Source organism: Falco rusticolus, chromosome Z (genome assembly GCF_015220075.1).
Source record: "Falco rusticolus isolate bFalRus1 chromosome Z, bFalRus1.pri, whole genome shotgun sequence".
In the NCBI taxonomy this organism is placed as follows: domain Eukaryota; kingdom Metazoa; phylum Chordata; class Aves; order Falconiformes; family Falconidae; genus Falco; species Falco rusticolus.
In genome coordinates this window covers 43953665-43976208 of record NC_051210.1, presented here as the reverse complement: position 1 = coordinate 43976208, position 22544 = coordinate 43953665, and the positions used below count along the sequence as shown (strand labels likewise).

The following is a 22544-nucleotide window of genomic DNA, read 5'->3' as shown; positions in this document are numbered from 1 at the left end:
TTTTCATAGTTCTGACTTCCAAAAAATAGTTTAGCAAACCCCCGTTTCTTTGGCCTCATAAACACCAAATACCATCTGTTCTCTGGGGTGTGCACTGCTGCTTCTTTCTGGATCTTTCTGGATCTCAGTAAGAAAGGCCAAACAACAAATGGCTTGGTAAGGTAACTGCTGCAAAAGGACAGACTAGGAAGATTAATATAGATAGTGAATAACATCTTGTGTGCCCTCAGATGCTGCACCCCTTATGTTCATGCAACATCAGATGGAATCTTGATGGATTTTCCCACAGTGCACTGTGCAGAGCAGATCCTGTCCGTGGGGAGAAACTCCCTTTTGGTCATTTGAAGTAATATATAATTATCTTGCAAGAAAACAATTCTGCTTCTACAGAATGTTCTCATGAGAACTCCTTGCCTTATTGTTAGATAACTGCAAGGCCATGCAGGAGGTGTCATTGCGGTGCTGAGCAGGAGCTGCCTCCAGGCTCCTCCAGCACCATGCGTGGTCTAAGTCTGTCCCATGGCCAAGGGAGCTGTGCAGCATGCCATGGCACAGCCTGAAAGGCCACCCTGGGCATGCAGCACCTGCCCAGGTGCGCTGCAGTGTGCAGTGCTCTCCTCCTGGGGAGGACCAATACATTCCCCCGCCTTGATCCATATGTAGTTTACCTTTCCCAAATAGATGTTATAATTTACAGATTGTACTAATAACATGTGGGCTTCTCAAATGCAAGTTCCAATAGGTCAGACATGGCTTGTTCAAGATCACCAACTCTTCAAGTTTAATGTCTTCTGTAAGGCTCCCAATACAGTATCTTGCACTCTTTCTGAAGCAGTTGTGTGGCTTGGTCAGGCATTTGTGATAGTTAATGAAGAAATAAACCAGCTAAACCAAAATGGTTGATTTTTGCTCCCACTTTGTGGTCTCATTAAAGAAATAACTCCTCAAGATTCATGAAGACATTTTTTTTAACCTCAGATAACTTACAATTTTTCTGTCCCCTGTATCATGTGAAGTCTGATTTAATTACAGTTTTAATTCTGTTTTCCTGCTGCTAAAGTATCTCATTAATTTTTTTATTTTACCTTTATGATTGCTACCCCTCTCTTTTTTCTGAACGAAAAAAAAAAAAACAGCTCCACAGTCTTCACAAAAGTTTTATCAAGTCCTTCCTTGAGGCTTACGTCTGACACAATACACAACAGCTAGTTCTAGCAGTGAGCCGAGAGTACTGTTTGTTACTAGAATCCTGTGTCATAAACTATAGTCCCCAGTTCTTATGGTGTACTTAATCTCTGTTACATTCCATTTTTGTCTCCATTGCCCCATTTGGCCACTTGGTTCATGTATATTTTCATGCAGTAGTACCAGATATGCTTTGTAAAGTGTGTGGATAGACAGCAATCAACTTTTTCCTGTAATTCAATTTAGCGTATAGAACATTGGGATTCCAGCCCTAATTGACAGTACTTGCAAGAGAAGTACATATGTGAAGCCCTGTGTGCAAAAATAGATATTTCAACAATAAAAGTTCTCTCAACGGGTACATTTCCTTCTCTCTGCCATGGCAAAGTGCTGTCTGTATTTGTGTGTATTCATGTATACCATCTTGATAGAAGTAGAACTGAATTCAAAGAAAACTTCAGCCACTCTGCAAGTAAGTACAGAGTAACTAATTTAGCAGTTACATGCATCACTATTAATGAAACACCCAGTCAGTTAGCAGCTCCCTTATTACTAGGCAAACATCACTTGTTTTATTCAGGACATTGTTTCCTTGGTCAGCATTTCTGGATTTCGTTTTAGTACCTACCACCCTCACAACAAGCTCTCTTCTTTGAAGGAACATATTCAGTAGGCACATTCTGTGGAATACTCTCCATGATGACCAGTTTTTAAAAACTTTTCTGGAGACTTTATTTGGGTTTGTTATTCAGGAATTACAATAAAGATCACAGAGATGAGCTCACTTTTACACACAGATTTTTGTGGCTACATGCCACCAGATGAATTTTTATGGACTTTAACAAGTCATTGTGATGTAAAATCCAGAAAAATTACAAAGGCATTCAAGTGTGCCTAATCACCTTCTGATTAAAGCCTCACAGAGACACAGAAGCTTTGTTTCATGAGGCAACGTTTGGAGTCTAGGTTTACCTTTGCAATAAACCCATTATTTTGTTTGTATCTTGTTATCTGTATTAGCATGAACAGTTTGGTATTTCAGGGTTTAAGAAATGTTCATAACAAGATCTCTACCCCAAAAAATGCAGCATTTAATTGATAAACTATACTAATGCAGTCCATAAAGTGAATGTGTTCTTTCTCCCACTAGTCTAATCAATATCTGTTTAGAAATCCTATCTACTCCTGAAGTAGCAATAAATAATGAATAGCAATACAGACTTATTTTTAAATACTAATATGTAATTATGCATAAGGAGTTCAATATTGAAAAATTGTATTTTATTGCATATGATACAGCAACAAGCTGTGATTCTTAATCTCACTCAATTTTTCATGTCTCTTCATAAAAATTAGAAGTATCAGCTATGACGTGAAAATTGCAAAGCACTTAGTTGTAAACTCCACTTGGCTCAAACAGATTTACGTATCTGAATAAAATTGATTTCTTAAGTGTTTTGCTATATAAGTGCAGGCTGCAAAGTCAAAAGCTGAAGGAAGAGGCCTTGTCTTGTCTTCCTTACAGTGTATCTCGTGCCTAGATGTTGGAGAATTGAAATACTTGACGGCTGGTCTTTAAGCTAGCTGTGCTGTGAAAAAAAGAAAAAGAACCTGCATACAGAAAATGGCAGTTGGATAGTTTATAAAGCAGACAGTTAAGCTTCACCTGAAAATACCTTTCTTTCCTGAGAATGATTCTGCATATAAAGAAACAGAGATAGCAGTGTGTCGCAGGAGAAGAGGCAGAGATCACTCAGACAGATTGCATGTAGTAGTTAGTTTATTGAGTTCTGATCAGTAAATTTAGGTATGTCAAACATTTAATAAGATGGATTAGCAGTCAATACTGTTTATGACACTTAATACAGGATACAAAGATTATCGCATAAACTTAGTATATGTACCTTAAATGTTACATTCATGCAAAAAATGTCACCTATCAAACCATCAGTGTCCAGTGTCAGGTAAGGGATCTCTCAGCCTTGAGGGGTGACCTTGGGAGGTGTCCCTGCTCAAGGGGAGATCACTGCAGCACAGCCAGATGCTACAGAGGGAGAGCTCAACAGGCCCTGATGGCTGCAGATATTTATAGTGTAAAGTGGTTGATTTATCATCAGATTTTCTGCTGTGTTCATGCAGTTTCAGCTGGTTATCAGCTTAGTCTCAGCTCGTTATCAGCCCAGTATCCAGCCAAACTTTTTTGGGGGTTGGTGCTGTGTTCTCACCGATAGCCTCACACAGGGCTTACGCAAGTATGTGAAGACTACTTGCTGAGCATCTGCCTGCATCAAAGTTCAGTTAGTTCAGACAGGAGCAGTATGTTCGTCACATGATGTGGAGCTGGGCTATTTCACGCAATTGTAACTCACTGGATCACAGTATTGATCCAGTCTCCTATTGCTGTTGGGGATTCAGCATAACTGCTTTCATAAATACACGGAGCTCCAATTCATAAGAAATCTGGTTTTCCTCCACTGCTGGAAGCAGACTCCAGTGTCTGGCAGCTTGAATGGCTGGGGGCTTCCTTTGAGGTTCCAGCCCAAGTGTGCGTGTTTATGGGCTGCTTATTCACCACGCCAGGGATACTGGTATTCACTGGGACTCTCTGTTCTACATCCCAGTCTACAATCTTCTTTTGAATCCACTCCTAAGGCACTTTCTCATAGCTTTTAATTTGTGTTTATTTTCTTCTAATATATTTTCTCATTTGAAATGTAGTTATTTGGATCAATAGAATTAGCTGTCCAATATTGGCCAAATATTGGCTAAATCCCCAGTGCAGCTTTCTGCTCTTCAGGAAAATGTGTGAACACACTGATTTCAATACTGCTTGCATTCTTTTTTTGATAGTACAGGAAAGCATTCTTTTTTATAGTAAATGATAGTAGTGGCACTGAAACAAATAATAACTTTGATCAATTGAAGTCAAAAAAGGACTCTCTCTCATTACCAGACCTTAGGAAAAAACAAAAAGTTGAACAGTTACTGTCACCTGCCTGATAAATAAGTATCATCCTGCCTCTTAAAGCTGTTGATTTTCCACAAAATTACATGCTAATTTCTCAGTTAACTTAATTAGTAAAACCTAAGGTCAGAAAGAAAATATAACAGTAAAGAAAGACTGAAATATGATCAAAGACTATTATTATATTGAGCAAATACGGCCCCAAATAGACATGTCTTTTCTTGGGTTTCCTCAGCAGTTTTTGAAACATTTCAGATTACAGCTCTCAATTTTGTGTCAGCCAGCACTGCAAGTTGTCTTCACAAGGAAGTTCTGCTGGTACAGTGGAAGAGTCCATGTTAGCTACATATTCAGGACAAGAGCAATCTCACTAGAATCACTTTTCAGGTGCTTTGATTGATTCCTGCCTTCTTACTCTTTCCCGCTCTTTTCAGGATTGCACACTATCTCTACATGCAGCTTCCCAGCTTTGCTTTTTCTCTCTGTCTCTCTCAAACCATCACCTGAGAAACATCTAGCTTCTGTTTAGTACTTGGTGCAGAATATTCTCATCTTGTACTCCTCAGGGTATGCACTGAATCATCAGCAGTATGATCTCCTATAACTGCGATGGCAATTGTACGTACCTTTTCAAGTACATTTTATAAAAGTCAGGCTGTTACTTCTATTTACTTTGTATATTGATCATTCATTGTGTTTCTAAGTTTCCTTTGCTCTTCTGACCTGGCTAGAAATACAGTGGGCGGTAGCTGCTTTCTCACTTAGCCTGTTCCTTTTAGAGAGAAATAATTTCATTACCAATTGCTGTTTATTGTCTCTGGGAACACTGTTCCAGCAGGTATCCATTTACCTCTCTTATTCAGATAATAACGGTTATGTTTAAAAATATATGGCCGGTAAAAAAAAATACATTTTTGTATTTGTGCTTAGTTTTCAGAAACTCTAAAAAACCTTTCAAGATTGAGAAGCATGTGTGCTGTACATTATCCTAATAATCATTAGGATGTACAAATTTTCCCTTCTGTGTGCCACAGTTGTCAAGGCAGGGGCTATGGTGTCGTGTATGGGGTGCCGTGCCCGGGCACTGGCAGCCGGGGCTGCCCTGCATCGGGCACAGCCAGGTCCAGGCAGCTCCAGCTGACCCACCGCAGGGCACAGCCTGGCCCCTCAGCCGAGAAGGGGGCTCCTCGGGGAAAACCTGTTTAGGAAAGGGTAAAAAACACTGCACAGCAGCTGTGAGAGGGAGTGAGAAAAACATGGGAGAAGCAGCCTTGCAGACACTAATGCCAATGGGGAAGGAGGGGAGGAGGTGCTCTGTTGGAAGAAGGGTTCGCCGGAGGCAAGAAGAGGCTCAATATGAGTTATGCATCTTGCTCAACTTTATTAGTTTCTAACACTACTTATATAGAACCGATACACATGCATATTCGTAAAGCAGAAATATAATTGGTTAGTAGTCTCTAAGCGCGCGTGGTTCTCACACCCCTAATTATCATGACTAAAGTAAGCATTCTCTCCATGTAGCTAGTTGTGTTGCTGTGCTTCAGCCTTGTAGTTTGTTACTCCCTATATTCCCATTCCGGTCCCTATCCTTCTTGGCCCTGCACCTGCTTTCCCAGCAGCTGTAGCTTGTTACAGCCACGGCCTGTTGGCACAACATAATTACTTGGTCTCAGGATTCACGAATAGCTCAAGGCTACCTTTCTTGTTATCTTCAGCACAGCAACTTCAGTGCAATTCTGATTACAGGCCTATTCTAATACCAGGCCTGGATTGTGCAGATCTTCAGAGATTCTAAGGCCATGCTTCTGCAGCCATTCTTCTACAGTGCTCGAGATGCTGGAGCAGAGATTCCCCTGCAGCCTGTGGTGAAGACTATGGTGAAGCAGGTTGTCCCCCTACAGCCCATGGAGGTCCGCGGTGGAGCAGATACCCACCTGCAGCCTGTGGAGGGCCCCATGCCGGAGCAGGTGGACATGCCCTGAAGGAAGTGGCAGCCTGTGGATAGCCCACACAGGAGCAGCCTCCTGGTTTGTGGGGGGCCCACATTGCAGCAGTCAGTTCCTGAAGGACTGCACAGTGTGGGAAGGAGCCATGGTGGAGCAGTTCGTGAAGGACTGTATCCTGTAGGAGGGACCCCATGCCAGAGCAGGGGAGCAGTGTGAGGAAGAAAGGGTGGCAGAGAGGAGTAGTTATGGACTGACTGCAGCCCCCATTCCTCATCCCCCTGTGCTGCTCAGCAGGGAGAAGGTGGAGGAGTTGGGAGTGAATTTGAGCCTGGGAAGAAAGGAGAGTGGGTAGGTAGGTAAGTGTCTTTGAGTCTCACCATCATACTCTATTTTTTCATTGTCAGCAAATTAATCATCCCCAAGTCAAGTCTGTTTTGCCCATGATGGTAATTGGTAAGCAATCAATGTCTTTACCTCAGCTTGTGATCTTTCTCATCTTACTATGTTTTCCCTTGTCCTGTTGAGGAGTAGTGAAAGAGCAGCTGGATGGATGTCTGGGAGCCAGCCAATGTCAACCCACCACATACAGCAGTGCATTAGGCCACATGCCACAGTAAAACTTATGTCTTTATGAGACTTCTGAGGTGATAATGTAAAATGAGCCGGCACTATATGTGACAACTAAATAATTAAAATAATGGCTAAAAATCCCTTCATCGCTATTACTATACCTTCAAACTGCATCAGAAACAGTGTCAGTATGGTTTGTATCTACAGTGTTCCTTGTGGGTAGGGGATCTGAATTTGAAGACTACCAGTTGGTGCTCGATAAGGTAAACAAAGTGATCTATTAATAAAGTAGCATAAAAGACACTAATGTATATTTTTATATAATTAATTTATATTCAGTACTTAACACATGTTGGGAAACACACAGAAGCACTATTCCTGTTCAGTTCTTTTCTCTGCCAGTACAATGATTTATTTGTGACTTCTCTAGAGAAAATCGAAATAGGGCATTGGAGCTGCAAGCAGGAGAAAAGGGCATGAAATGGTCACAGAATCATAGAATCATTCAGGTTGGAGAAGACCTTTGAGATCATCAAGTCCAACTGTTAACCCAGGACTGCCTCTTGTTTCCTCTTGTCCTGTCGCTTGTTATCTGGGAGAAGAGACCTACACCCTACCTCCCTACAACCTCCTTTCAAGTGGTTGTAGAGAGCAACAAGGCCCTCCCTGAGCCTCCTCCTCTCCAGACTAAACAGCCCCAGTTCCCTCAGCTGGTCCTCATAACACTTGTGCTCCAGACCCTGCACCAGCTTCGTTGCCCTTCTCTGGACAAAAGCCAGGTTTTTATGCCTATAGAGTATTTCTATTAGCAACTGTAGGAGAATGAGTATTGGGCAAGAGAGATGACTGGTCTGAGCAAGAAAGACATTGATCATCTTCTCTGTTGGGTCTGCAGATGATTTAGTTGACTTCAAAGACTTAGCCGTGTACCTTTAAGACAGCCACAAATTGTCAGGTATGTAAACAGGGTGTGAAGAATTGGAACTTAGAACCGCAGCATACGGGCACCTACAGCAACAGCAAATAGCAAGCAAGGAGAAGAACACAGAAAGCCTATCAGGGTCTGACACATGTACTATCTAAGATATATAAGCAATATGTATAAACAATAAAGGCCATTTTGCCATTTTGTCCAAACCCAGCCATGTAGACAGTGTTTTTCTGTCTGCCTCAACTTGCATCACCATACTTCTCTGTTTGAGGGATAAACATTTGTTGATTCTTATTAATTCCTAAACAGAAATTTATAAGCAAAAAAATATTTGATCTCTTGACAGTTCTGAAAACTCAGATGAAGGTTTTAGAAGTTCAGGTAGACTATTAATAGAGTTAGGTTTGGGTTTATATGTGCTTCATTACTGTTGAAATTTTATTCTTAAAATGTTATCCTTCCATTATTTACCCAACCTTACCTAGTTCTTAATTTGTTGAAAAACTAAATCTAGTTTGAAATTATATAGCCTTGCTATGATTTGTTGGCAAAAAACATTGTTCTTGACAGTCGTAATGTTGCTGATTCTTTTAAACTGGTTTCAAGTATATTGAAATTTAGTTCTATCTTAGTTCTTAACATTTGTTGCAAAAAAGTTCTTACTGTAAAGCCTGCAATCTTTTCATGCACAACAATTTTTGCATTGTTCTCTGAACAATGTTGCACATTGTCTGAACTTTAAAATTTCAATACAAATCTAGATGGGTATTTGGAAAAATAAACAAAACCTTACTGAGATGAAATTTTAGTTCATCCTGGGGAAAATATGAATTATCTAGTGAAATAGGTAGATAATATTACCTCAATACAAAACAATAAAGACTAACTGTTTTCATGAAGTTTAAGAAAACTAAGCAATGTATTCTAAAGAAGCTCTAAATTTCTATGGGTTTTGTTACAAACTTTTAATTAAAAAAAAACTTTGTGGGAAGGTGTTGCAAAAATACATATAATGGCCTTCTATATTTTAGTAAAACATTCAAACTTTACTTCAGGTCAAAACCAAGAATACATTTATCCAGCTCCAAATGCATTTATGGATCTTTTAGTTCCCTCTTTTTGAAAGGAACTTCTATCTAGAAGTATAAAATGGTCTATGCATTACCCTGATATAAAATCTCTCAAATTCAAAGGCACAAGGACTACAGAAGTATGCAAAAATTCTGAGTCTGAGCAAGTTTCATTTAATGTCACACGGGGACTTGCTATTAACAGAATATAAGATTTCATTATATATTGAGTAAAGTATCAGAAGTGATTAAACTAGTAATGATGGAAAGGAGACAAACGTGAACCAAAAAGAGAAGTTTTTCTGTACCTGTCTGACAGTGTGACAGAAAGGAACAACAAAACCAAACTGCAGGCTAGAACCTGGCTTTTGAGAGCAAAAAGCAAGCCAGGGGTAGAGCAAAGGGGGAAAATACTGTTTCCACTGAAAAACAGCTGCTCTGCATTCAGGTTTCATTATGTGGACTTGGAGCTCCCAAGTCTCCTAAAATGAATGCTAATACATGGAATGGATGGCATGGCTGGCTGTTGTGGAGAGAAGTGAATCTATTTGGTCTGTATCCAACTCAAGATTTCTAAAACAAAGAATACTTACCCTTGCACTCTGCTTTTTTTTTGCCCCCCCCTTTTCCTTTTTTCTTTTTTTTTTTTGGTCTCCTTAGTCTTTAAGTATTTTATACTTCCACCTTGACCAGCCTTCTCTTTCTCTTCTGCTTTCAGGCTGTCCAAAGTTTATCTCCTTACCACTGCTTCAGTCTCCAGTGCCCACTCCATGTTTCAAGAGATTCTCGGCAATTGCTTATTATCAGAAGAATTTCTTTCTTTACACCAAGTTTCACACCTCTTTGGATCTCTCACTGTGCATTACTGTGAAAATTCAGAAACCGTGACTCGTTCTTTTTTAACCTGACATGCCTTTGGACTGCCCCAAGTTAGACATCCAAATTTTGTTTTACTCGTTTTGTGTGTGTTGAAGTGCCCTGCCCTGTTACAGTATAATGCAAATAACAAATAACACTGTTCACTTGTCATTATGCAATCATAAGCTTCCAAGAAAAGTATGATAAAGCTGTCTAATGATGACACAAGGAAGTAATTATTTTGTCCTTGCTTTAAGCAAAAGATGTACAGACTCTACTGATCCATCTTTGCTTGAGGAACATTGCCACCTAGCAACAATGTACCCTCTGAGGCTTCTGGACAGAAGCTGTGCAGAACTGCTCTAGCAGCAGCTCTTAAAACTTTTTCCAATAGTTCTGGAAATTGTTTTTTTGTCCTTTTGCCACTTAGCATTCAATCCCAGCTGGCATACTGCACAACAGAGAGAATTGCTAGCTATTTAGTCTTGGAAGCAGACTTTAAAAGGCTAGATAGAGAAGTTCAAAAAAAAAAAAAAAAAAAAAAGGCAGGCAAAATGGTAAGTTGTTCCTTTAACACATACTATGCAGTAAGGGATAATGTGTAAAAACACCACTCCAGTAGGATACCTTCCAAATGTCTCCATAATGCCAAGAGAAAAACATCTGCTGCCCACCCACTGACAGAGTAGATGACGGCACAGCCTTTTCTTTCTCTCCCTGATGCCCCTAAGAAAGCTAACGCTGACTGTGGTGTGAGACTGACAAAGGTTTGTAGTGTTAAATCAGATTAAAAATTAGAATTAGTATACATCAAACAAACAAACAAACAAAATCCAAAGAGCATATGGCCTAGAAAGCTACAGGAACAAAATGGTAAGAACAAGAAAAAGAATTAGCTCAACAAATTCAGCAAAATGATGACTGATAAAGAAGACATCATTTGCCAAAGTGACAGAATTAGGTCTGGTTTGGGACTGTTCTCTACAGCAGGGACATCTGGTATCTCACCAAGTCATTGCATATTTTTGAAGTTCTAAGACAGTAATGGGAACTTTCTCTGACTGAAAAAGCAAGTAATGGTTATAGTCACGAAATGTGGGACACTTTACATAAAAATGAAAAATCTAGCCAAAGAGAAAATATAAAACACTACAGTAAAAATTCCAAGTATCATTTTTTAATACTTCAATGAGACAAAATTAACTGAATAGCTCTCATATTTTTGTCAGAATATTGTCAGAAGTGCTATGCAGGCAATGACTGAACATGATAAAAAGGAAATACAGCAAAATGGCTTACTCCAAGACCTAAGTACTCTAAAATAAATGTCATTACAAGCATGTCGTATATATTGCATGCTTAAAAATATTTAAATACTACTTTACTTGTATGGATAGTTACTAAGAAGCAAAAAACCTCAAGGTCTCATTATTGGTAAGTTGGGCTTTGATATACAGCAATGAATAAATGCAAGAAATTAAGAAAAGCCCTCAAAAAGTCAAGTGTTTGTATCTTGTCAATGATTATTAGTGTAAATCAGCCTCTTTTCTAGTGTCCTGAATAAGTATTGTTAAGTGTCAACTGTGGCAGACTTTCATGCTCTAATAAATTTATTTTCTGTCTTCTGTTCTTTCTACATTTGAATGTAGAGACTAGTGTAACTATCTGGAAGTCTGTGACCACAAAAGACTATGGGAATACTTTTGAACAACAGGAAGGTAATATGGCTTTTTTATCATTTGCAAAACAAGGGAGTGTGTAGTACGTACCCCATTCACATAATACTGTGGTTCAGGTTGAAGTGGTCATAGCTTGCCGTAATTTTTTTTTCCTTGGAAATCTAGAATAATTCTTGAACGGCAGTATTATACTACATTTTTTAGCAACTGAACAAAGCACACAGTGGCCATAAAGGGGATTACTTCAGTTTGTAGGCTGTGAAAACCCTACAGAGTAAAGACTAGGATGCAGAATGAGACATCAACTGTAGATTCATCATTACAAATATTGCAGCTGTCTACTGCATAAAGCCTGCATTTAGAGCCTACACAATGATTCATATACACGGAACATTTCTGACACTTATCAGTGCCCAGCCCTTTTGGCTGTGTCATGTGTACCAAAATCTGATTTAAAAAAATTTAAAAAAAAGATGTAAACAAACCCCTTAAACTTTAGAGGAGTAAACAGAATGCAAACCAAAATCAGTGATTCAAATGCTGAGGAAATGAACACTCAGCATTATTTTTTTTGTGGTGGTTTGACCTTGGCTGAATGCCAGGTGCCCACCAAAGCCTGTCTGTCACTCCCTTCCTCAGCTGGACAGGGGAAAGAAAATACAACAAAAGGCTCATGGGTCAAGATAAGGACAGGGAGATCACTCAGCAATTACCACCACAGGCAAAACAGACTCAACTTGGGGCATTCAGTTCAATTTATTACCATTCAAATCAGTAAGAACACCTTCCCCTCACCCCTCCTTCTTCCCAGGCTTAACTTAATTCTTTATTTCTCTATCTCCTCACCCCATGTGGTGCAGGGGAGCCGGGAACAGGAGTTAGAATCAGTTCACACGTTTCTGCTGCTTCTTCTGCTATTTCCTCCTCACACTCTTTCCATGCTCCAGCATGGGGTCCTGCCAGCAAACCTGCTCCAGCCTGGGCTCCTCTCTCCACAGATCCTCAAGTACTGCCAGCAAACCTGCTTCAGCGTGGGCTTCCCATGGGTGAGAGCCTCCTTTGGGCCCCCACCTGCTTTGGCGTGGGGTCCTCCATGGGCTGCAGGTGGGGATCTGCTCCACCATTAATCTCCACGTGCTGCAGGGGCACAGCCTGCCTCGCCGTGGGCTTCACAGTGGAATCTCTGCTCTGGTGCCTGGAGCCCCTCCTTCTGCACTGACCTCGGTGTCTGCAGAGTTGTTGCTCTCACATAGTCTCCTCTCTTCTGTTGGTGCAGATTCCCCTCCCTCCCCTTCTTAATATGCTAACAAAGAGGTGCTGCCAGTGTCGCTGACGGGCTCAGACTTGTCCAGTGTCGGATCTGTCTTGCAGCTGGCTGGCACTGGCTCCATTGGACATAGGGGAAGCTTCTAGCAGCTCCTCACAGAAGACACCCCTGTAGCACCTCTGCTACCAAAACCTTGCCATGCAAACCCACTACATTTTCACAGAAAACCAAGTTTGGTACGCAGCAACTTGGAGCAAGTTCTCTGCAATATTATGAATTTCAGCTTTGGAGATGCTTATTTACTGACAAGACAAATTCCCTTTTAGTTATAACTTAATTATGATCTATGCAGCCTGCAGTTTTAGAGATTTAGTGTGATTGTTTCAAGGCTATAGCCAATAAAGAACATGGATGATAGTTTTGACAAGCCACAAAATTACAAAAGCTATATTAACAGTCACACTTCGTCTTGCTTTTATTTCAGGCTTATCCTTGGTGCACTACATGTGACTAATCAATTGCATCCAGATAAGCTTCTTGCTTCATTTACATGGCAGTGACAGTGCTGCTGTGATTCAAAATTCAATTTTAAGTTCCAGTCTCCCCAGCTGACAGCATAACTGACACTGAAACTGACGACAAAATGCAAGACTGGAGAGTATCCAATATGTAATGTCTGCAAACATCAGGTCTGTCTGTCCTGGAATCTTCACAGCTGCTTTCTATTTTTCATAGCCTAAAATGCATAGAATTCCAAGTGACTGCTTCTGAAATATGTCAAGCACATTAGATTAATTTTCCAAAGAACATTTCCAAAGAAAAAGGGACATGCCTAAAAATTCTACCCCTAAATTATTTTAGATGTGGTTATCATCTTACACCTTTAATTTGTAGAGGAAAGACGGTTTGTACAGCTCACCCAATACAAGAGCAAAATCCAGACTAAGTGAAAACACTGTATAGAGAAATAAGATGGGTAACGGAATTTTTAAAAAAGTACAGATGTGATTATGGACATACCAATCAAAGAGAAAATTTCAAATGCACGTGGACCAGCAGTGAAGTAGTCCCTACCCCTTAACTCCCTACCTGTTAAAAAGTGATTTAACTAAGTAGCACAAACAACAAATATTTAAAAGTAAAGATTCTTGAAAATATTTAAATTTTATGTTGCTTGTGTTTATAGTCTGTGGCACCCAGAGATATGACAAGCACCAGAAAAACTCTGTCATAGAGTCACAAAACCTGCTGTTGCCATTTGGCTGATCTTAGCTCTGTGTCCCTTGTCCTTTATGTTCAATTCAGAAAATGTCACTGTGAAACAACTTGTATGGATGGTGACCTCAGGCTTACTGAAATAATTCTTGTTCTGGCACACTTGATACAGGTCTCAGGCTGCTTCAGTTGCTTCAAGACACTGTGTAATATTACATCTGTGTGAACATTCCATGTGCTCACAGTGTTCTCGGGGCCTTAACCTGTTTAATTTCTCTGGAGCTTGCTCAGTTTTGAGTTTAAATCCTGCTGCCTACAAGCAGGGGAGAAGTGTAACTTTTTAAATAACCAAATCACTCTTACTCATCAATTTACAGTAATAATTTTCTTGATTAGTTGGTGTGCCTATCCATGAACAAACTGCAAATTCTAGGATCAGCACATAGGCCTACATTCGAGTCATTTTGGCCAATATGGTGCTAGTAATGCTCTGCCCTGAATGTGAATGAGAACTCTGATCTGGTCATGCCTTTGTAAACTAACCTAGCAAACTATTGAGAAACGCAGCTTGTGCACAGACAGCTCAGACCAGCTGACTGCAGCTACTGCTCTAAGTCATAAGGTTTCCCTACCTATAGAGCTCATGTATACGCTTCACTAACAGTACAGATATGCACTGTGTCTAAAATGCTGAAGGACTGTTTGCTTTCTTCTAGCACTGCATGTAAAAGCTTTGGGATTTTTTTTTTTAAAGGAACAGGCAAGGCTTGTTTACATTTAGCTGTAAAATTTCTCTAAATTCTGTTTTTAGGCCTCTCCTGGTTTAGATCTCTCCTGCCCAGCTCTGGTCTAAAGGCACACAACGCTCCTGTGGGGATGAGGGGGGAAGGAATGTCCTATACGGTCCCTGCCCTCACTCACGCAGTAGCATTTACACCGCAGTAGCGACTCCAGTAGCTGACTGTACCTCGCCGGGTGCCCGTCACCTCGGGCGGCAGGCCACACACCCGCAAGGCGCAGGGCTCGGGCCAGGGGTCGCCGGGCCTGAGAGGGCGCAGCTCCCGGCGGCGGGCGCGCCGCGCCACCGGCCTGCGCTCGGGTACCAGCGCCCGCGGGAACGTGGAGGCCGCGGGAACGGCGCGCACAGCCCCGCCACGAGAGCCCGGCCAGAACGGGGCAGGGGGGCCCCAAGCACCCTCAGGACTCGCCGCCGCCAGCACCCACCCCCCAGCTCCGCCGTGGCCAATAAGCGCGCCCCGTCCCGAAGCGAGGCTGGCGGCGCGCTGGGAATGCCCCGCCCCTCGTGCGACGGTTACGGCGGCAAAGAACGCCCACGCACCTGCAGCGGCGAGGGGCGGGGCGGGGCGGAGCGACGCGGCCTGGCCGTTGGGCGCGGCCATTTTGAATGTGAGAGCAGGAGGTGGGGGGGCGGCAGCCTCGCGCGCTACGTGGCGGCGGGCGGGCCGGCGGCGGTTGGGATCCCAGGGAAACCGGCCCAGCGCCGTGCGGAGGCGGGCGGCTCCTGTAACGGTTTGCGGCCGCCGGCGGGTCGGGAGGAGGTGCGGGTCTGCCGCTGAGGCCGGCGGCGCGCTTCAGCGGCGGATCGCGGCCTGCGGGGCCGGGGCAGGGAAGAAGGCGGGTAACTCCTGGGCGATTGTGTCCGTGTCACGACGGAGGGGTGGGGCAGGGGGCTGGTGGCCCGTCTGGGAATCCGCAGGGGCCGGCTGTAGGCCGCTTCCGAGAAGGTGGGACCGGCGGGTTGGGGGGGAACGACTGTCGCTGCTCCCCCGCCCCCCACAAGCGCCTCTCTCGTATCTCTGTGGCTGATAGCGAACAACGCGGTCCGCCGTCCGTGCTGGTGTAACGGTGTACTTTTTTGAGGAAACGGAGCACTGAGGTAGTTCTCGGACTTGGTGGCAGTATTTGGCGGGTGAAAAATGAAAAAAAAACTATTTTACCCAGTTGTAACCGGAGTTATTTGCGTATGTTAGGTGGATGCTGTATTATATACTTAATGGTGATCCGGCAGGTCAGATAAGTGTTTAGCCCCAGCAGACCATCAGGGCATGCTTAATAAAGTGTAGAAGAGAAATAAGCATGTGGTTAAGCTTCCTGTGTGTGTTCTGCAGTTCCGGATGTAGGGCATGGTCATTGTTTTGGTGGTCGGAGGTCTTGTATGGAATTTCCCCCCCCTCCCCTTTAGATGTTTGCCTAGCTGTCTTTTGAATTGCTGTAAACTTACAGCTTCCTAAAAACTTAACATAGGACTGGATTTCTCAGTTTCCCAATGTACTTTGTTTCTTTTTTTAATTTTTATTTTGATTTGTCACCAGCTAGTATCATCTGATGTCTTCTTGCTTCTGTATGGAGAGAGATGGTAGACTATAGTCCCCTGTGTATATTGTTAGAGCCAGTCATGGTGTTCTAGGATTGCATCAGATGGACTAACTTCCATGCAGAAGAGTTCTCATTTACATAGTTTTTTCTCAATTGGAAGTTATTGTGGGTCTGCTTAGTTTGACCTTTTGCCTTTCTGCCTGCAAGTGCGTTAAACTTTGGTGCTAGGGCCAAGAGCTCCTTTCTTTACTTCAGTTAGAGGTGTGTTATTCAGGTGTTGCCATGAAAGTCACGGTGAAAGCATGTTGCTTAAAAGGCTAATAAACCTTAAAAGGCTAATAATGTTGTGCATCAATACATCACCTGAAGTCAGTGGTGCTTTACAACTGATGGTCACTTCTTGAAGCTGAAGTGTTGGATTACAGTGTAGTCATTCCTGTTCCTGTGGCCACAGTGTGATCATTATCTAATGCTAAAAAAAAGAAATAAAAAGCTATAGAGGAACTATTATTAGAGTTTCTATTCCTATAATTAATAAGTTTAAATCATCTAAATACTAATAATGTGATTTTTAAAATTCTAAATTAAATTCTTACAAATGACTGTCCTCACATGATTGTACGTATCCAGTAATTCTTGTCCGCTGTTGACATGCAGAGTGTTTGGGAAGACTTCTAGTGTTTAACAATATGAAAAAAAAATGTTCGCGGTGTGAACAATGTTTGATATCCCATATGGCATAGTTAATGCTGTCTTGAGTAATAAATAAATAGATGAATAAATGGGTCTTCTGAATATATTGACAGATATTCCTGTTGAGGCTGTGGAATTACTTAATAGCTGTGGCATAGCAGTAGCAGTATGTAGATTCTGCTTGGGGTTAGTACTGTTTTGCTATGCAGGCACTAATGTGTTAACAGAAACTTAGCCTGAAAAGTGTTTATCCTTACACTGAGATAAGTGTATAAGGTAAGCAATGGCAAAACTATTTATGAAAACACACATGTTATTCTGTGTTATGAGAATTTAGACTTTTGAATAAAGTAGCAGAGAAGCTCACTGCTAGTTCTGTATGGAATCATCATTGGTATCCCTTGATCTTGGATCAGGGAGTGTCCAAGGCTTTCAGGAGTGTGCAGATGCTGACACTACAGAATTAAATTTTGAGATGAAAACAAGAACTTTACAGCAATTAGTGCTTGAACATTAGGCCTTTTGTGTTTTGGGTATTCCTATTTGTGTGGGAGAATAAAAATGTGGGTTGTTTGTTGTTTTTTTTTCCACCCTCTTATGCATTCAGCTCTACTTACACAGTGAGCATCAATGTTTTAGCTGCCATATCAAAGACATGTAAATGCTATATGGTATACATGAACATACTCATGTTTTGGGTATGCATGTTGAATTGAGACTGTTGTGAAATCAACTATACATTGGAAAAAGTTTATATCTTTTTATTTTTTCCCTCCTTTATTTTAGAGACGTTTGTCACATAAAAGGAATGATTGAGTCAGTCAAAATAAGAAGACAGTGCATGCAGGATTTCTACTCGCACTATGAACATCTTTGTGCTCTTCAAGGCTCTGTCCCACTGAAAGCTGTGAAGGCTAACCTGACTCAGGGTGCTCTTGACCTAACTGTAGATCGCATCAAAGCTGCTGATTGGGCACCACTTCTGAATGCTGTCAGGCATAATAAGACTCTGACTTCTATTGGAATAAGAAGTTATCATCAACAGGGTCTTGAAGAATCAGGTTTGTAGTGATGGCTGTAAAAGATAAATATGTTGATATACGCATTTTTTTGTGATTGAATACATGGGGGAGGAATTGTAATACCTAAGGAATTTTAAGTCAAAAGTGACTGGATTTTACTGATGGTTAATTTTTGTTGTTTACTAGGTGTTGAAAGATACAAAACATACTTTAGAAGGAGAATTCCAGCAATTCGATCAAAAGACTTGACTGGCCAACTATGCAAAGCTGTCAAAAGCTGTCTCAGTGTATCAGATGTACTAAAAAATTTAGAACTGCAGGGTTTGCTTCTGAGGGAGAGAGATCTAATACTTTTAACAAAGGTGAGAATATATATTAGTATACAAATAAATGGAAAATATGCTTAGAATGTAGAGAAGTAGCAATGAAATTATAATCACAGACAGGGATGTTCTTTCTAAGATACTGTTGTGTTATCCATGATATGAATTACTCTGCTGCGACATTTAGTATAGCCTAGTTTTGCTGAACCTGTCAAAATCACATAACCTTCCCTTGCCCTGATTCATCAGGGCTTATTAGAAAGATCATAGCAACATCTATACCATGTGTTTGCGGCATATAACGTAAGCTTGTGACTGAAACTTCTGTGCATGTACATAATAGAAGGCAAATTGAGGGACACCAAGGAGATGAAAACAGGTCTTCAAGATGTGTTATTGCAACACTGTCTGGTTTGCTCATGAGTGGCTTCTATGAAAGGAGATTGCTGCTTGTTGCCTGTAAGCTGCAGCTCCCCGGCTTAAAGAGAGCTTTAGGGTTCACTTGTTTTGATCTTCCTCTGAAACCCCTAGAGTTTCTTGTAGGGCGTGCAGGGAGGTCTGAGCAGCTTGGATGACTTGGTCTTTTCTCTGTGTTTTTGCTTTTCAAGCCAGTTAACAAACATTGCTTTTATTCTGAAGGGTTTGGCCACAGCTTCATCTCTGGAGAGTGTCTCTTTAGCCTACTGTCCAATTGGAGACAGAGGATTAGAAAGTAAGTTCAGGATCAAAAACATGTAAATATACTTCCCCCTTTTTTTTAGTCCTTTAAATACGTAAGTTTTTTCAATAATTTCATTCCTGTTTTAAATTTGTATATAGTGACTAAAATAACAATCTTTATTCTATGTGACTTATCAACATTTAAAGACTTGAATTTCCTCACTTGGTGCTAGTAAATAGCCATACTACTTTATAATTATGTTTATACTTTTATTTAAAGCAACAGTCATAATATTTGTTTAAGATTAACTCTTTCTTGATGTGTTCATGTTTACAGAAGTTGTTCTAGCTTGTTTAGCTTGTTTGTACAGTCTTTGCTAAACACTTGTACTAGAAATATATGACCTTTGAGCATAAATGTATTTGAAATACGCTTTGTATTCAACACTAGTTCTTTGTCGAGCCTTTTGCCTGTTGAAGCTGATTCAGCTTCTTAATATAACAGTGAAAAAGTGTGTTCTGATCGTCTGGCTGTGGTGTAGATGATATGCATGCTTTTGTTTCCTTCAGCAATCTGTCAGAGTGTAAAGAATTCAGCTACTATCAGATATGTAAACTTCACAGGATGTAGCCTCACATGGCGAGGGGCAGAACATATAGCAAATGTATTAAAGGTAATTTAATCACCTTTCTTAGAACCAAATGTTCACAAGAATGTGAACACATTTGATTATTTTTTCTTCTACTTTCAACCTCTAAATCCATCAAAGTACTTTGTGAGCAGCATATCTGAAGTATGTGAATAGTCCTCCTGCAATTTGTGACTTTGCCACAGGTAGCTTAATTTACTGGTGTGGGATTTAAATGTGGTATTTCTTAGTAAACATCAGTTAAGCAAATAACAGTTCAGACTGATTTATTTTCTTTAAATGAGGATTAGGGTTGTAAGTGTCTGATGCCTATTTTGGGAAGTATGTCTTTCGTTGTCACAAATTTTGAAGAATGTTTAAGTGTTCTTAAACACTGGGTAAGAATAATTGAGTTTACAGTTTACTAATTAGTTAACTAGTCGCTTCTAATCTTGTGACTAGTACAATATTCTGATTAATGTTAACATTAGTTTGCGTGAAAGCACATAATCTCCTAGTGTGTATATCCTATTCAAGATGCATTGAAAGTGTCTGTCTGCCAAAATAAGGTAGTAAGATGGTTTTTAGCCATATTTAATATTTAACATTGCAAATCAGATGGTCAGAATAAACATGACTTAACTGTAATGTTTAAAAGTTACTTGTGTTTCTTGAACTCGGAAATGGTATAACTGTTTCTTGTATCAGCACTCAAACCATTAAACATCAATTACGAACAAAGATAACTTGTGATCTTGTCATCAATATTGGCTTTGCCCTTGCACTTGGTAACACCTTCTTTGTCTGCAAAGTACCAGGCAATGAAAAGACATGGTGAAGCTTGGGCTGAAAGCCTACGTTACAGGAGACCTGACCTTGACTATATGACTGGCTTGAGGCGGATTACTTTCAATTGCAACATGCTTGTTGGGGATAGAGGAGCAAGTGCCTTTGCAGACTGTCTAGGAGAGGACCTTTGGCTAAAAGGTATTGTGTAATATTGACTCTTAAGATATAGGAGTGGCAGGCAGAAAACTTAAAATTCTCAGTTATAGCAAATGTAGCCAGAAGAGTAACTTGCTGTTTGGCTGGGGAAGAGTAATCTTTTTTTTTCATTGAAATTTCTCTTCCTTTTTTGAATTGTCAGAGTATCTGAATACCATTGTGTCATCTAGTATTGCCCTCCAGTATTTTGGAGAAGTAATTTATTCTACAGTGTATCTGTCCAAAATGACTAATGGTGGTCGTGTAAGTCAAATACTTACATGCTGAAATTGTTTTATAGTTTGAGCGCCAGGTGTACAGGTAACATGCATACTGATTGAAGAGTATCAGATTAGAGAATGCTTAAGCAAACTGGACATACAGAAGTCCATAGGCCCTAATGGGATGCATCCACAGGTGCTGAGGGAGCTGGCTGATGTTGTTTTGAGGCCACTGTCAATAATCTTTGAGGGCATCATGGTAATGGGGAGGGGTGCCTGAGGATTGGAGTATAGCAAATGTCACTCCTATCTTCAAAAAAGGCTGGGAGGAAAGACCCAGGGGGAGCTACAGGCCAATCAGCCTTACATTGATCCCTGGGAAGGTGGGGATGTGCAGCCATCCAGAGGGACCTCAACAGCCTGGAGAAATGGGCTGATGGAGGAACCTCATGAAGTTTAACAAAAGGAAGTGCAGTCATGTGCCTGGGAAAGATAATCCCATGTGCCAGAACACACAGGGGCTGTGTGGCTGGAAAGCAGCATTGCAGGAAGGGTCCTGGAGGTGCTGGTGGACAGCAAGCTGACCATGAGCCAGCCACGTGCCTTTGTTGCAGGCTAATGGTATCCTGGGCTGCATTAGGCAGAGACTTGAGAGCAGGTTGAGAGAGGTGGTCCTTCCTCTCTACTCAGCACTGGTGAGGCCAGACGTGGGCTCCCCTGTACAGGAGAGAGTTGGAACTATTAGATTGTCCAGTGAAGGGCCACTAAGATGGTGAAGGGACTAGAGCAACTGTCATTTCAGGAAAGGCTGAAGGAGCTGGGACAGTTCAGGCTGGAGAAGAGAAGGCTCAGGGTAGGTCTCATTAAGGCATACAAATATCTGAAGGGAGGGTATAAAGAAGGTGGAGCCAGGCTCTTTCCACTGGTGACAGGGCAAGAGGAGGTGGGGACAGACTGAAACACTGGAGTTTCCTCCTGAACCTCAAGAAACACTTCATTACTGTGAGACTGACCGAATACTGTCACAGGTTGCCTGCAGTGGTTGTAGAGTCTTCATCCTTAGAGGTCTTTAAGAGCTGTCTGGACACAATATGGGGCAACTGGCTTTAAGTGAGCCTGCTTGAGCAGTGTTCAGTAAGATGACCTCCAGAGGTCCCTTCCATCCTCAACCATTCTGTTATACATGTGCATTGTGGAATCAACGCCAAAGCCACGATAGTACTATTTCATGGTGACCACCTAACTTATTCATGTGAGCAAGCAATGAACTTGTAGAAGCATTGACTCAGACTTTTTAGGCACAAGTAGTGTGTTTGTACATAGGATGTTACCTTGAGCAGTTGAATTAATTGGTAGCTGGGAATATTACGTCTACTAGGAATTGTCAAGAACAGTGACTAAACTGTGATTTTATTTTCCTTCCTTTGTAGTTGTTCAGCAGTTATTTCTTAACGTTTATCTATAATACTGATTTAAATTTCTAGTTTTCTTCTCTGAAAGTAATATCCTTGTTGTTACACATAGCTGTTATTTGTTCTCTTTTCTCATGCTTCGTGTTCTGTGAAATGGAGGTTTTCAGCAGGTATGGATTAACTGTATTAGGTATTGACTACAGGTTATGACACTAAATTTATTTTTTCTTTTACCTCCTTAAACATTTTAGCACTTGATTTGCAGCAGTGTGGAATATCCAATGAAGGAGCAAGGTCATTATTAGATGCTCTTCAAACTAATACATCATTAGTGGTTCTTGATATAAGAAAAAATCCATTAATTGGTATGTATCTGCATCTACCTGTGTCAGCTTTGTGTTTTTGTTTGTGTGTGTGTTTGCTTTCCCCAGTAACTCTGGGTGAAAAAAACATCTCACTTTTAAGGAAAAAACCTGCAACAGTATATTGCTAAACTTTTAAAATGGGGGAGGGGAGCAGGGTGGGTAATGTGTACCGCTTATTCAGTGATCTGTTTGTTTGCATACTTATCATA

General features: G+C 41.1%; 1 protein-coding gene across 7 annotated transcripts in view; it reads left to right on the top strand.

Annotated features, from left to right (window-relative positions):
- The first annotated feature begins 15021 nt into the window (after positions 1 to 15021).
- Positions 15022 to 22544, top strand: part of CEP78 (centrosomal protein 78) — a 30958-nt gene continuing 23435 nt past the window's right edge. The window contains exons 1-7 of one of the 7 annotated variants that reach the window (XM_037373174.1): positions 15022 to 15096; positions 17506 to 17780; positions 17928 to 18103; positions 18704 to 18776; positions 19295 to 19398; positions 20166 to 20340; positions 22222 to 22335. In XM_037373174.1, the coding sequence (XP_037229071.1) occupies positions 17528 to 17780; positions 17928 to 18103; positions 18704 to 18776; positions 19295 to 19398; positions 20166 to 20340; positions 22222 to 22335 (895 nt within the window). In that variant the 5' untranslated portion in view covers positions 15022 to 15096; positions 17506 to 17527. The other 6 variants (XM_037373171.1, XM_037373173.1, XM_037373172.1 and 3 more) reach the window with 6 other exon arrangements.